At 46.8% G+C, this 15,208-nt stretch overlaps 1 protein-coding gene across 1 annotated transcript in view; it reads left to right on the plus strand.

Annotated features, from left to right (window-relative positions):
- Positions 1-10,439, plus strand: part of Katnal2 (katanin catalytic subunit A1 like 2) — a 73,144-nt gene extending 62,705 nt beyond the window's left edge. Inside the window, exons 14-16 of the mRNA XM_032885698.1 lie at positions 7,831-7,993; positions 9,280-9,382; positions 10,098-10,439. Of these exons, the coding sequence (XP_032741589.1) occupies positions 7,831-7,993; positions 9,280-9,382; positions 10,098-10,237 (406 nt within the window). The 3' untranslated portion in view covers positions 10,238-10,439. The remainder of the gene's footprint in view (positions 1-7,830; positions 7,994-9,279; positions 9,383-10,097) is intronic.
- The last annotated feature ends 4,769 nt before the right edge of the window (positions 10,440-15,208 follow it).

Consider the following 15,208-nt stretch of genomic DNA (forward strand, 5'->3'; position numbering starts at 1 on the left):
AGCATTTGTACAAATGGATTTCTTCCCATATGGCTACTCCTTCCCGGTGTGCTGTTCCTATAGAAACGCACATTTGTGAACGGAAGATCAGCTAAGAGCCCTGGTTCTTTTGCACAGTAACCACCAGTGTTCTGGACTTGGGGGAGGAGTAGTGCTCTTTGAGGTTCTGTCTTTCAACTCTGGGCTTTGCCCAGGTTTGCATTTTCCTAATGTGGTCTACCGCAGCTCAATACGCGTTGTGCTAAGAGCAGGATCACTGGGAAACCAGCGCGCTTGCCTAGTGTGTATGACTGAGGCCTTGGGGTCTGTCCGCACAGCCGTCCAACAAAATGGGAACAAGACGCAGAGACGACACGTGCTCAGCCCCTGCACGCGGTGCACAAGCGGTGGTGGAGTGGGCCTGCCGTGTGGGTGCAATCGTATTTCGCTGTGACCACCGTGTGTTCCAGGCTGTGTGTACTGTGCACACCTACTGTGCACACCTTTGCAAACTTGCTTAATTCTGGAAACATTTCCCTTATGTTAGTGGCCCATCACTCATTGGCTTTTCTTTTGAGGAAATATTTTGTTTGTTTGTATGTTTCCTGCTGTTGACTCTGCTCCCTCCTTGCCATGGTGGGAAGGGTATCTCCTGCCAGGCTTGGCCAGATTAGAACAGATAATCTCAAAAAGTTCCTGTCTTATAAATCTCCTTTTTCTGATCCTGAGGCCTGGGAGACAAAACTTTCCTTTTTTTTTTTCATGCAGTTTTGAGTTATGGGTTTCTCCAGTGAACCATCAGGACAGATGAGAAGCTCGCAAACTCGGGGACCCTTACCATGGCGGTCTCAGGGTCCCGAGGGCCCCAGCTAGCCTGCCTCCTCTTCCGGCCTCTCAGAATCCCTTTTGCTGTTTATCTATCCTAGGGAAGCCAGGGGTTGCCGTCACACGTGCGAGTCTCTCGCTCATATGTTTGAGTCCCCTTTCCTTTCCCTATCAGTTGTAAACATGGTTTCATTCTGGTCAACGGAGTCTATTTCTGTTGATCGGTTTTTGCTTCTGACTTTCATTCTTGGTGGCTGTAACATGTTCTGTAATTTTATTAATGACGTAGATGGGAGTCATGTAATGGGGTCCTGTAGAGATCATTTCTTTGACTGTTTCGGGTTTTGGACCACTTTGATTTAATTTTTCTCTTCAGGTTAAGGGACTGCGACAATGAAGCCAATAGTTCTGAACTATCCAGGAAGACTTTCCCTCCCTGAAGTGCAGCACAGAGACTCATTTTCCTGATGGTTTCCATTGCTAATGAGGAGGCATGCTAACCTACGCTATCGAAACGGGCCTGTGCCCTTCAGCCACACAGGGACTTGTGTGATGTTGCAAGCCTCTACTGAATCTGAGTTGCCCTACACAGACCCATTATAACATATCCCATTGTAACTAAGCGGCAACTAGCCCGTGTCAGCCATACTCTTACCTTTTTCTCCCCGGTCTTGGTTTGAGCCTCTTCTTTTTTTGGCACTTTGTCCCTGCCTCCAAGGGGTTCCATGGTACATTCAAAAAGTATTTTAAAAATAATCAATTAAGTTTTTAAAGGGGCCTTAAGATAGGATTTCTGATCTTCTTCACTCTTTTGCTGTGGTCAGAGCCACGAGATTTTTTTCCCCCCTTGGTTATTAGTATTGTATTTTGGGGTGGGGTAATCAATAGGTAATGTGAAGTGATTTTCACTCCATTAAAGTGATACTTGAGCTCACACATGAGTAGAGCAATGACTTGCTCTGCTAAAGCATCCCTTGCTGGATGCTCTGGCCTCTCTGATGAGAGGAGATGCCCTGGACATACATCTTCTCTCTCTCTCTCTCTCTCTCTCTCTCTCTCAGAAGCACTGCCAATTGAGCCTGGTAGGTCACCCCGAGGCTCACAGTTTCCATGATTCTCACTGAGAATGAATGTACAACGCTTTATTCTGATCACCCCCATCCATGCAGCTTCTCCCCACCACTCTAAACTCATGATGGCTATAATGTACTAATACATGCATGTGCACGCATGCACACATACACACGAAGATGCCTGAAACTTAGTACATGGAGAGTACCAAGCACATTCCCCTTAGTAAATAACCAGGGAGTTTAAGAGAGCAGGCCGTTTTATGCAAAGCCACTATCCCTGCACGCACACTTCATTCTTGCACCCACCAGAGTGGGATTTCTTGGGAACTTTTCAATAGACTGCAGGAAGGAAGGAGCAGGGATCCAAGACATACCGCCCATCTACAAGCTGGGATGCACTTAGGCCCATGTGGGCTGTGCAGACAGAAAAGAGCAGCATTGGTTTTCATTGTTTCTCAAGATGTGGCGAAGGCTGGCTTCGAACTCACCGTACAGCTCAGGCTCAGCTCCACCTCATGCTCCACCCACCTCACCTCACAGGTGTTGGAACCCCGTGCCTGGGGTAAGAAGTATTTTATTTTTAGGGTAGATATTAAAGCAAATCGAAAGCTTTTACTGCGTCCAGAGCACTTGCTGTGGGTGTGACAAAGTGACGGTGCCCACGAAGAAAATGACATGAAGAAGCCTGCCTGTAGCAGCACTGGTTACGGCCCCACCTTCCTCCCTGCACTGAGTGTACCCAATAAAGCACACGGGCGCACACGTGCACATGTACAATGTACACACACACACACACACACACACACACCCCAGAACTAGAATGGAAATTGGGTTTGAGGACAGTAAGTGACCCCATCTGAGGGAGCGTGTAAGTAGGTGGCCTTCCGTGTGGGCTCTGTGTAGAAGGCAACACTTGAATCTCTGGCTCCCCGTTATCTGTCAAACACAGCTTGGTCTGCTCTCCCAGGATGGTCTTGTCACAGGCATCCACTTTACGGTGGCCGTGCATGGACTGCAAAGACCGTCTACAGCATAGTAGTTGTCTCTTCCGTTAGCACGCGGAAGTAGATTGAACCTGGTAACTGTTGAAGGAACAAGCCTGAATTGTGCTTGGTTTCTACATGGCGGTGAATCGTGGAATGACCTCGGTTCCAGGTGACGCAGAACAGCAGTGGCGATGGTCAAGGGGAGAGGAGGGAACAAAGGTCTGATGCGGATGCTCAGGCTGTCGGGCGCAAGGCATCAAGGCCCAAGGGAACGCTCAGCATGGCCAGGGGTACCTAGTGTTTTGTATCTAGAGTAGGCAGAGGTCTGAGAGCCTGGCTGGGTCTCATGTCTTTTATATCTCATGCTTATTGGTTGGTTTGACCACTGGTGGGAGAGAAGTACTAAATAACCAGGAGGAAGGAGTCGCAACAACAAAAATAACTAGTGTAAAATCTAAGTGCAAAAGCCAGGAGGATCCTCTTCTGGTGGCCACAAGTTACATTTCTTATATAAATATATTGGCATAAAGAATGATTTCTGGGTACATTCCATTTGTCCTTTGTTTCCTCTCTCAGATGACTATATGATTATTGATGTCATTAAGAGTGCATTCATCTGGCCTGGCTGTCAGAGAGTTGCACTTATTTTGTACCCACAGGCAGTTTTGAGGTAAATCTCTCACTTTAGGGCATTAGTTGATCAATACAGACATCTATAGTGAAGGATTGCTTTCCCGCTCCCTCTGTGTGATTCCGTTGTCTTGATCGTCCTATAAAGAAGCCACCCAGGATGAGAGGGGGACAAGAATTAGGCACTGTCCAAATCAATATTTGCCTGATACCCTTAGATGCACCATTCTATCAAGTTCTTCCCCTTGCAGATGCGTCTTCCTGAACGCGTAAACCAGGTCCAAACTGAATCGCTTGCCTGCAGAGGGAACCCTGAGCTCTCGTCCTGCCACCCTGGTGATTTCCTTCTCTTCTGAGTCAGTATCTCTGGTGGTTGGACCCCACCCACCTTCGCCTGTTTTTAAGAGTTTAGGCTTCAGATGGTGAAGCTGTCTGTACTGTTGATCTATATAGTTTGACCAAGGTTTTCTTTATCAGAAATTATTTTCTTCCTTAGAATTTAAGTCTCCTTTAATATCTCACGTTGCTATGGATAAAGTTTGTTGTTGGTTTTTTTTTTTTTTTTTTTTTTTTTTCTTTTTTTGGAGCTGGGGACCGAACCCAGGGCCTTGCGCTTCCTAGGCAAGCGCTCTACCACTGAGCTAAATCCCCAACCCCTTGTTGTTGGTTTTAATTAGACACGATCTGGCTCTGTTGCCTCAGAGTGGCTCAGGACTTGCTGTGTGGCCCAGGCTTATCTTGAACACTTGATCCTCTTCCTTCTGCTTCCCGTGCTCTAGAATTACAAGTGTGCAGTACCATGGGTGGCCCGAGACATGTTGTTTAACACATTGTGTGTGACTTGTTGTCTCTCTCTGGAAACTTGTCGTCCTTCCTGGTTCTTGGCGTTCTGAAATCTCTCCACGATGCAACTTGACCATCAGTGGACACTGAGCTGGGCTGACCTCAGCGCAGCACCCTGGCACCTTTCCCCAGTCATTCCAAGTGTCAGGCCTGAGTTACGTTACTTTCTAAGCCTTTGTTTCCTCATCTTCCAAATGTAAGCAACAATAGCACAGCTTCAGGAGGTTGTTGTAAAAATTAATTATATTAGCATCTATAAAATATTTGAAATGTGTCTGTCATTTAGTAAATGCTGTTTAAGCTTTAAGTCTCATTAACACTTAAAATATAGAAACCTTGTTACTAGGAATCTAGAACATTCTCTGGAGTTGTCGTCTTCATGAGATTCCTCTGTTCTTTTTCTTGGAACTCCTGGTATTGGTCTGCTGGCCTTGTAGATGAATGCTCTCATTAAGAAAGCATCTTCCCTTCGTGGAGTATGATGGAGCAAAGAACCCAAAGAAAATCTGTGAGACTGGCACAGTCAGAGGGTTTCTGTGAGGGTTGTAGAACGAAGACACTTGGACCTACTGGTGCAAGGAATACTCAGATAAGGGGCGTTCCTACAGGTAACATTAAACGTAAACTCGGGGCTTCAGAGTTTTTGAAAGGTTTCTAGGTACATCAGGCATGACCACTGTCATTGTTCCTAGGCACTGGCACAACTTTTTAAAAACCTCTTATGTTTATGTGTTTTGCCTACATGTTTGTCTGTGAACCACATATGTGCCTAGTGCCTGTGAAGGTCAGGACAGGGCGTCAGGTCTCCTGAGATGGGAGCTACAGACGGCTGGGAACGGTCCCTCTCGGGGCAGGAAGCTGGCTTGCTGTTGAGTGAGGGCTGTCATCCCATGATTCCGACCTGCTCGACCTGCTCAGTATTTCTCAGCAGAGACCCTCCACTGTGCCCCTGTCAGGCATGGCAGACAGAGGCAGGCCCTTCCCATAGGATCTATTTCTTAAACAAATTTTAACCCATTTTCCCTTTTCTATTGGTCTTCACCTCAGACCCAAAGGAAAGGGATGCTGCCAGCCCCCAGTGTCTTGGTGGGAGGGTGGCTGGGTGTGTGGCTCGGATCGGCTTGGTTCTTGGCTCTCTTTGCTGCTTGGTTAGAAAGCAGCTCCTCAGGTTTTGTGCATTGCTTATCACTGAAAAGTATGCTTTCCAGCGTGAAGATTTTGTTGTTGTTGTTACCAATTCTCTTATTCCATTTGCCTTTGTATGTTTATGCCAATTACTAACCCTCTTTAGGGTGTTACAGGAAGAAATGTTGTGACTGTATCCCCTCTCAACTTTACGTTCCCTCTTAGTTAAGTTAAAGTCTCACCCCTGCTTCCCCTCTCAACCTCTCACCCCTGCTTCCGCCTTCTCCCATATCAGAAAAGGGTTCCCTATGTAGCTCAGGCTGACCTCTAGCCCTCAGTCTCCTCAGCCTCCTGGGCTCTGGATGACCGTCAACTCTTTGTTACTTCTTGTCAGTAGATAAGGTGGATGAACAGACAAGGGCTTCCTCATTTCTCTTATGGAAAGTTGAATGTGTTTACATGGCTAGGAGTTTGACAATTTAACACATGAAGAGCTCACAGGTCAGACACAAAATGGACCATTAATAATTGAAATGGTAACCCAAGGTTACCGAGCCGCCCCACTGTAGAGAGGAGGAAAAGCTTCTTTCTGCAAAGCAGTGCTGGAGAATGCCACAGCCATTCCTACTAAAATATCTGGGATAAAAATGATTTAAAATCACTATATGAAAGCATGTTTGAACAATAATTCCTTCAAATAAAGGTCACTAACAATTTCTACAACTACTAATGGATAGAAGATGGGGGAACCATGGGGTGTCAAAGGCTTGCAGAGAGAATGTTTAATACTTAATACAAGACGCGTCTTTTATGATGGAGAGGATGTCATCATCAGATGATCTCAGAAAGTGACACCATGGCACTGATGGTGAGACACACACACGTGCATCCTGATGTGCTGTAATGCACAAACACATCGCCAGAGAAGCCGACTCTCTGGAGTGGGAACCCTGGTCCCAGTCAAGCTTTGTCCCAGCTTTCGTCTGGAGCTGAGTAGCAGAAGGACACATCACACAATTCGGATGTGGGACATCTCAAAAGGAGCCTTGTTCTCTGCTGGTGCAGAGAATTTGGCTTTGGGTAATGGGTTTAGGAGACAAGGCTTGCACAATCCACGATCACTGGATTTGGTTGGGGAGTCCTGAAGAGAGATCTTGGCCTGGGCTGAGCAGTGGGCACGCTGTGTCGGGTGCCACAGTGATAACTGTGAAGGAAAGCGTCCCCTTTTCTCAGAGATAGTGGATGTTAGAGATGGGGTTAGTGATGTAATTTCTTTAGAAAGGCTGAGTAAGACTGCATGGAAACCACACGAGGCAGATGTGGCCAAGTGCTATCTGCTGTTCACTCAAGATGGCAGGCATACGGGTGGACTGCATTCTGTTATTCTGCTTTTCTGTTTACTTGAAATATTCACATTAAGAGGTTTAGGAAGAGGCTGGGGAGATGGCTCAGCATTAAGAGTACTGGTGACTCTTCTAGAGGTCCCAGCAACCATATGGTGGCTCACAACCTAATCCCCTCTTCTGGATGAACAAACATATACATTAAAAAAAAAAAAAAAAAAAAAAAAAACCAAAACAAAAAAAACAAACCCAGATATACCTTTTTAAAAAAGATTAGGAAAACGATTTACAAGAGTGAAGTTCTGTAACCTGGCCTGGTGGAAGCGGGATCAGTGCTCCATAAGGCTGAATTGGCACTGGCACTTAGCCAGGAGGGGACTGGTGCTGAGTTCCCCAGGGCAGTGGAGCAAGTGGTTATTCACTCCAGCAGGGATGAATGGTCGGCTCGCTGGCAGGATCGAGTCCAGCAATGAAGTACCAGTACGCTGAGTTGTTGCGAGTTGTCCTATCCCCTTGTCACTGAAAGGACCTCCTCTACATGAGGAGTCTGGAAGGTGCTGTCTCTTTTCTTCTCCTTTCCACATCTTTAAAAAAAAATTCTTTTTCAAACAACATGGAGTAACTGCAGTAACTACTCAGTTGTAGATACACGGTGGCAGCTAAGATACAGAATCGCTTCATATAAAGCTAAAACACTTAGAACATAGTTACTGGGGCCAGGGGGACTGCTCCCTGAGTACAGGCAGCTGCCACCAAACTGATGACCTCAGTTTGATCCTTGGGACCCGCAGGGCAGAGAGAGAACCAACTTCCAAACTCTGTTCTCTGACCTCCACACATGTGCCAGGTATACACACACATATGTGCACACACACACACACACACACATGTGCACACACACACACGCACGCACACGCACGCACGCACGCACGCATGATCGATCAATCAATCAATCAATCAATCAATCTAAGAAGTCTATCGGAAGCACTGCTTGCTGCTCCATCCATCTGTTTTCTTGTGATACAGGGAACTGGACTGTGCTATGTTACGGCGCCTGGAGAAGAGGATTTTGGTTGATCTCCCCAGCCAAGAGGCCAGACAGGCCATGATCTACCACTGGCTGCCCCCTGTGAGCAAGAACCATGCCCTGGAGCTGCACACACAGCTGGAGTACAGCGTGCTGAGCCAGGTGGGCAGTCTGAGGGGGACGCGCAGGTCATGGGTGCAACACACATCAAACTCCGGCTCTTAGACAGGATCCAGCCTGCCCAGCAGTGCAGTGCAGCCCCTCCTCATGAAGAACCTGGCTACAGTGAAGCAGAAAACGGGAGCTGCAGGGTAACATGGGGTTCAGATTCAGGGAGCCTACAGCCAAATCCTGGCCTCGTGGCAGGGCGTATTAGCTGTGAGGTCTCAGGGCTGTGATTTACTCTCCAAGCCTCAGCTATAAAGCAAAACATGTGTTCAACACACACACACAGACACACACACACACACACACACACACAGGGGATTTATTAGAGTGGTTTACAGGCTGTGGTTGAGCTCATCCAAAAATAGCTATCTATGAAAGTAGGGTTCAAGAATCCAGTAGTTGTTCAGTCCATGAGGCTGGATGTCTCAGCTGCTCTTCACTATACTCCAGAACTCCAAATAGATAGTAGAATGGCTCTCTAATGTTAGCAAAGGAAAAGACTTGCCAGAGAGAGAGAGAGAGAGAGAGAGAGGGAGGAGGAGGGGGAGGGAGAAGAAGAGGAGGAGGAGGAAGGAAAGGGAGGAGGAGGGAGAAGAAGAGGGAGAGGGAGGAGAGGGAGAGAGAGAAGGAGAGAGAGAAAGAGGAGAAGAGAGGGGGAGAGAGAGGAGAGAGAGAGAGCCTAGAGAAGCTTCCTCCTTCCATGGCCTTTGGGTCAGCTGCCAGCAGGTGTGGCCCAGATTAAAGGTGGGCCTTTCTACCTCAAAGATCTGCATTAAAAGTGAATTTTAAATGACTTAATTAAGAAACTCTCACAGATATACCCAGCTTAGATTTTCATTAATTCCAGATGTAGTCAAGTTGACACCCAGGAATAGCTACCACAGGCATCCATTCCAGGATATCTGCTCTGGGTAGACATTTAAACCCAATGCTTTCTAAAGTCCTCAAAAGCAGGAATGTTTTATTAACACAAGAACAAATCCCCTCATTTGGCCACCTTGGACTTAGGATTAGGGCCCTGTTAGGCGATGCTGGGTGGTTCAGTCCTCCATTGGCGTCTTAGCGTAGTTGATGGCATGAGGGCGCTATCACCCGTGGCCAGGTTATCTGGACTTGCTAGCACCTTCTCTCCCTCCATGTTACTAACCAGGGATGCTGGTGTAGTAAACAGGGATGACAGAATTCTAGGCTAGCGTTCAGACACTGGATCCTGCCTACAAGAATGAAGAGGACACCAGCATTCCACCTGCTAACTGGGCCTGGCTTTGAAACTATTTCAGGAAACAGAGGGCTACTCAGGCTCCGACATTAAGCTAGTCTGCAGGGAGGCAGCCATGCGGCCTGTGCGAAAGATCTTCAATGTGCTTGAGAACCACCAGTCAGGTATGGCTGGCTGGGCTCCCAGTGCTGGGGCCTTGAAGGGAAATTTGTGCGTAAGCATCCTAACTCTTGGCGGGATGTGGTGGTGCATGCTTGGTTTTCTGGCCATGTAGGAACTAAGGCCACGCATTTAAATCCAACATGGATTATATACTGACCCAAAGCTAAGCTGGGCACCCTAACCAGACCCTGTCTCAAAATACGTCTACTAAACGGGCTTGAGCTTTAGCTGAATGGCAGAGCACTTGCTTTCCGTGCAAAAGTCCTGCTGCCTCTCGCCAGCAGATGGAGCCCGGTGCCTGGTTTCCAGGCTCCGAGGTATTTGCATTTGTATGCTCTGATCAGATTGTCATCCTCAGTGTGCAAGATTCACGTTGCTGCCTGATGATAATCTATCTCCTCAGAGTCCGGGCTTTCCTTTTTCTGGCACATGCTAATGTGGGACTGGATCCAGCTGAAGCGCTATACAAATAGTAAATAATACTTCGCTAATACATTTAATTCCCTTTCGGAGGCAGAGTGGTGGGGGTGGGAGGGGTGTCAACAGCTTTAAGCCCCATTGCTCCATTGCCCCGTAGCTGTCTTCAGATGTTGGAGCTGAATTAGCCACCAAGGACAGGATATCTGCACTGTCTGCAGACCTGGCCTATTAGCTTTTCCAAGAACTCTGACTCCTACGAGGTGCAGCGCTGTCTTCTGACTGTTGTCTTTTGTCTAGAGAGCAGCAATTTACTTGGGATCCAGCTGGATACTGTGACCACGGAGGACTTTTTGGACGTGTTGGCTCACACAAAGCCTTCAGCAAAGAATCTGACTGAGAGATACTTGGCCTGGCAAGAGAAGTTTGAGTCTGTGTAAAGCTGTGCCCAGCCTGACCTGGCCAGAGGCAGCCAAGAGCCTCCTCAGCGTGACTGGGATGGAAGGGAGGAAATTATCCTTGAAAGCTGGACTAATTTGGACAACTGTGTTACTTTGGAAACATGAGCTCTTGTGTCATGGATGTCAGAAAAGTAGAGATTTCAGTTGTGCGTGTGTGCTGTTGGGTCAGGCAATAGAAGTTTTTCTCACAATTAAACATAAAATTTTGAAGAAGTTTCTGGTGTTTCTCCTCATTTGTGGATACCTGTTGGATACTATCAGTATTCCCCCTTCTTCTTCCTACACACCCCTCCCTTCCTTCTTTCTTCCCTCCTCCCTCCCTCCCTCCCTCCGTCCCTCCCTCCCTTTCTTCCTTTCTTCCTTCCAAGACAGGGTGCCTGCTGGCCTGGGACTCACATTGTAGACCAGGCCGGCCTTGATTTCACAGAGATCTGCCCGCCTCTGCTGGGGCTAAAAGTGCTGCCCTAACACAGCTGGCTGTATGCTTTCCTAACTGGATGAATGCTTTCTGTAACTCTCTGTTCTCCCCACTGCCTGCTCCAGGGAAAGGAGACCACCATAGAACCATATCCACCCCCTCCTTTCGGTCGATCTTACTCTAGCTGACCACCATGATCACTGTCGTGCCCCCATACATACTGTCCTCAAGGCCTTAACTGCTACTTTCCCAGAGGATAAAGGAAAAGCTCCTTTCCTCAGGTTCTGGAGTCCAGTTAGTATGTCAGCTAATTTTCAGCCACTTGGCTTTCAGTCCTGCCTTACACTTCCCTCTACACAACCCCTCAAAGATTCCAGTCTTGGAGAGTGTTCTGGGGATAAAGTACGTATGTAGTTTTTGTGTGGCTCTGTCTTTGATGCCCAGTTTGGTTATTAGCACCCCACTTGGCATCTTCCACTGTTACATCTTCTTACCTGCGTCCTCTTACTGGCTGATCTTCTGGGCTTATGACTTCTCGATTTCCTTCATTTTAGTGTGGTTTTGAGAAAGGAGATCAACTCCTACCAATTTACTGTAGACGATCTACAGTTACTTGTTCTTTGTGTGAGGGAATGTCACATGTGTACAGAGGCCACAGAGGCCAGAAGACTGTCAGCTCTGGATTAGCTGCCTGAGTGCTGTGTACCAAGAATGCAAATGCTCTTAACTACCGAGCCATCTTTCCTGCCCCTATTTAGTACCTTTAATTCCATGTATTCTTTGGCAGTTTCTTATTCATGTATACTTTACTCTGGCTACTCCCACCTTGCCCTGTCTTCCCTCCTTCCCACCCCCACCACATCTCCCTCCCTTTCCCTTGATAATGTCTTTGTGACTCAGTGGGCATACAGCTCAATATAATGACCCCTCTCCCTCAGCACCCAATCAGTAAGTTCCCTAGGGAAGGGTAGGGGCTCAAGACCCCCTCCCAATCCACGACTGACTGTTGACTGTAGTCCTGTGCAGGGTTGGATGGGTAACCTCAGCTTCCCCGTGAGTTCATGACTGTAAAACTGTCATTCTTAGTAGAGCGTGTTTTGTAGCTCATCTCCTTGTCACCCAACTCTTAGACTTTCTTCTGTCCCCTTTGCCGAGATGTTCTCTGAACTATAGAGGGAGGGGTCTATCATTTATTTTTAGTAGGTTAAGGGGTTGGGGCAAAAGCTCTGTTGGCTTAAAATGTGAAATCTGAGTTTGATCCCTAACATTAAATCCAGGTCTAGTGCTGTGTGCTTATAACCCAGTGTTGGGGAGGTAGTGGAGATGGGAGGAAACCCCTGACTCAATGGCTGGGCAGGCCAGCCTCATCGGTGAGCTCCAGGCCAATAAGATCCTGATATTTCTGAGGGTGACACTTGAGGTTGTCCTCTTGTCTCTAGAATATGCATATGTACATATGTACTTTAAAAAGGATATATATATATATGTATATATATATAAATATACACACACATATATATACACACACATATATCTTATAATATATAATCTAAATTATATAATGTGTAGCTATTAGTATAAAACTATATTATATAATATACAATATATGATTACATATTGCATATAATCTATAACTATATATTTACATATGTAGATTATCTACATAGATTATATTACATAGATAGATGGATTATATAATATATAGTTGTATGAGGCATTGACTTCTTCGTAGTTGGAATAAATAAAATTTATCTTAACACGTAGAAAATTTTGTTGACTTATTTTAAATGAGTTCATAACTCAAATGCCCACAGCAGCACAGAAATGGAGGCCACACGAGTAGTGTGCTGGGTAGAAGCCGTTTTCGTGGAGTCGTGTTTACATTATCGTGCTTACTTGTCATAAATCACAAAGACCTTTCCCACATAAATTCATGAGGGCTTTGCTGGCTTTTTACGATACCAGCCATCAAGACCTAGTAGCTAGAGGCACAGGCACCAGATCAAGATTCATAAACTGCATAGGCGGAAGAGAGGGGAGCAATGAACTGATGAGAGCCAGAGACTCTCTGGGAGGACACAGTCGTCATTCAGCCTAGTTCAAGATGGAAATTTAGGCTAATACTGCCAGATCTCCCAATCTTCCGAGAAGCAGCAGCATTTGGCTTGCATCTGAACATCATTCTCAGACTCTGGCAACCAGGGTTAGTGAGCCCTTGCTCCTGTATCATCTGCATCCTTTTTGTCTATCTGGTTGACCATACTTCACTCCATCAAACCCGGCCTTACTGTCAATGGTTGTCTTCATCACTTACCAGACACACTGTATTAGCCAGCTGTGTTTCATTGTTTGTCCTCCTCGGATGTAAGCTCTGTGGTGTGAGGTCCCCTTTTTTCATTCTTACTGACTGAATGAATGGATCTTGAAAACAGTATAGGCAAGGGCTACCTGAGCCCCAGGAGTAATGAATACTGTTCCCAAGCACCCGGCATACTGCACTCCGCAGAGGAAGTCTACGGGTTGCTTTGAACTCGTCAGAGCCCTTTGGTAGGTTTGTTTTGTATGCTTCAATGCCCAGACATGAAAACGAGCACTGGAAGATACTCGGAGTTGTTAGTGATCTGTGCAGTTTGTATGACTTTTGATCCACTGCCTCTTAGAGACAGAAATGTGCTTCTAGCTGGCAGGTCTTGATGGCTGGTATTGAAAAAAAGCCAGCAACCATCCCCCTTCCCCCATGAGTTTATGTGGGAAAGGCCTTTGTGATTTGTGACAGATTATCATGATAATGTAAGCACGGCTCCACGCAAATGACTGTAATGAGGGAAAGGGATTCATTCTCCCACTCATGGTAGAGTGTTCTGGTCAGATAGATTAATGCAGTTTTAAAAATTTTTTATTGCAGGTGCCTAAGGACTTTAATTTCATGTTACTGGAGCCACTGATCCAAAGCTAACTGAACATAATAAATACAGGGATGTTTCCACCTTCCTCACCTACAAGACACTGGAGTCTTAAAGTGTGGGATTAAGGGCGAAAGGGCAGTGCCATCATTCCAAGGTGGTATCTGACATCACACCAAGGGACATTTGCGGAGCTTTCACAGTGAGGTGGTCCCTTGTCTATGCCTTGTCATTATGATAGGCTCTGATAGATGTGGTGTGGCAAGCAGGTAGAGCTGCACCCAGCCTGCAGCTGTGTGTGGTGTGATGGGAACACATCTGGCCACCAGCAGATGGCTCTACATTCTACTGGAGTTCACTGCTCCTGATACCCAGCATTTCCTGTTGTGCCCACTGGCCCAAAGTATTGGCCCAGGAGAAGATAATTGTAAAACCAATGCGGATACAGTCTTTCACATCAACACAACCCTTCAATTATGGGATGGCCTTTGCCATGGTTAGTGCTGTTCTGAAATAATCTAGAATTACTCTGGGCTCCTTGTAGGGAATTCTCTTGATTTTGTTGAGGTGGTGAGAACTGTGCTCTGTGTGGCCACTTCCTGGTTGAGATCCTGGACTGCAGAAAATGGAGAAAGGCCCCAGGCAACGAGAGTGGTGCATTCCTGAGTGGGGGGTACATTCCTGAGTTGGGGTGCATCTTGAGTGGGGGTGTGCCCTGGGCAGCTATTTCATACACCTGCTGACTTGGATTCCCCACCGTGAAGGACTTGTACTGTGAAGTAGCAGTTAAGAAAAATTCTCCCTCAAGTTTCTTTTATCAAGACACTTTGTCATAGCAACAAGAAAAGAAACTAAGACAGCTGGCAGAGGAAGCTCCCTAGACGCTTAAATTACAGTTCCTCCAGGAGAACAAGATGGCCAAGCAGCTGAGAGAGTTACTGGAGTGTTTCTGATTCTAGTAAGTCTAAGGTACACTTCTGAGTTATCTCCTGGCCCTCTCTGTGGACAGGACAGCTAACGAGCCCTGATGCATGTTAGATATGTTAAAGAAGTACCTCCAACTAAGATCGCCATGGCTCTCAGGGACACTGGAGCAGCTGCTCCTCCAGGCTGGAAACCTGGTTGAGGTCTCCCATCCTGTCAGCACGATACCCCTGGACCATCATGAGCTTTCCTTGCTTTGGCTCTGTCCTGTTTCCAGAACATCAGCTACTACTGTTTGCTGGTCTCCACAGAGCTTTCCCTTTCGGCATCTTTGACAGAACGCTGACACTGCAGTGCTGGCTCTCCATCCACACGTATGCCTCCTAGCTTAACTTCCTGTGATATTTAGTTCATTCCACTGATTCCGTTGCCTGTGTGGCAGCAGACAAAAAGAATGAGACTTGTCCAGTGAAGAGATGTGGGACCTCTTGAGGGCACTGCTACTAGTAGCACCTGGCCAGGAAACCATGATGCCTCAATTCCATCCTGCAGGTGGGGAAGTCAGCAGAGAGGACATGGAATCCAGTCTCAACTACAGAACCCTGAGGCAGTAGCCTCCCACAATGACCAGGGCCAGCATAGCTTCAAAGTATCTGGTAATTCCTGAGCAACGAGCAGCTGACTCTGGCACCCAAATCCCAGACT

The sequence above is a fragment of the Rattus rattus genome, chromosome 15, assembly GCF_011064425.1.
Source record: "Rattus rattus isolate New Zealand chromosome 15, Rrattus_CSIRO_v1, whole genome shotgun sequence".
In the NCBI taxonomy this organism is placed as follows: Eukaryota; Metazoa; Chordata; class Mammalia; order Rodentia; family Muridae; genus Rattus; species Rattus rattus.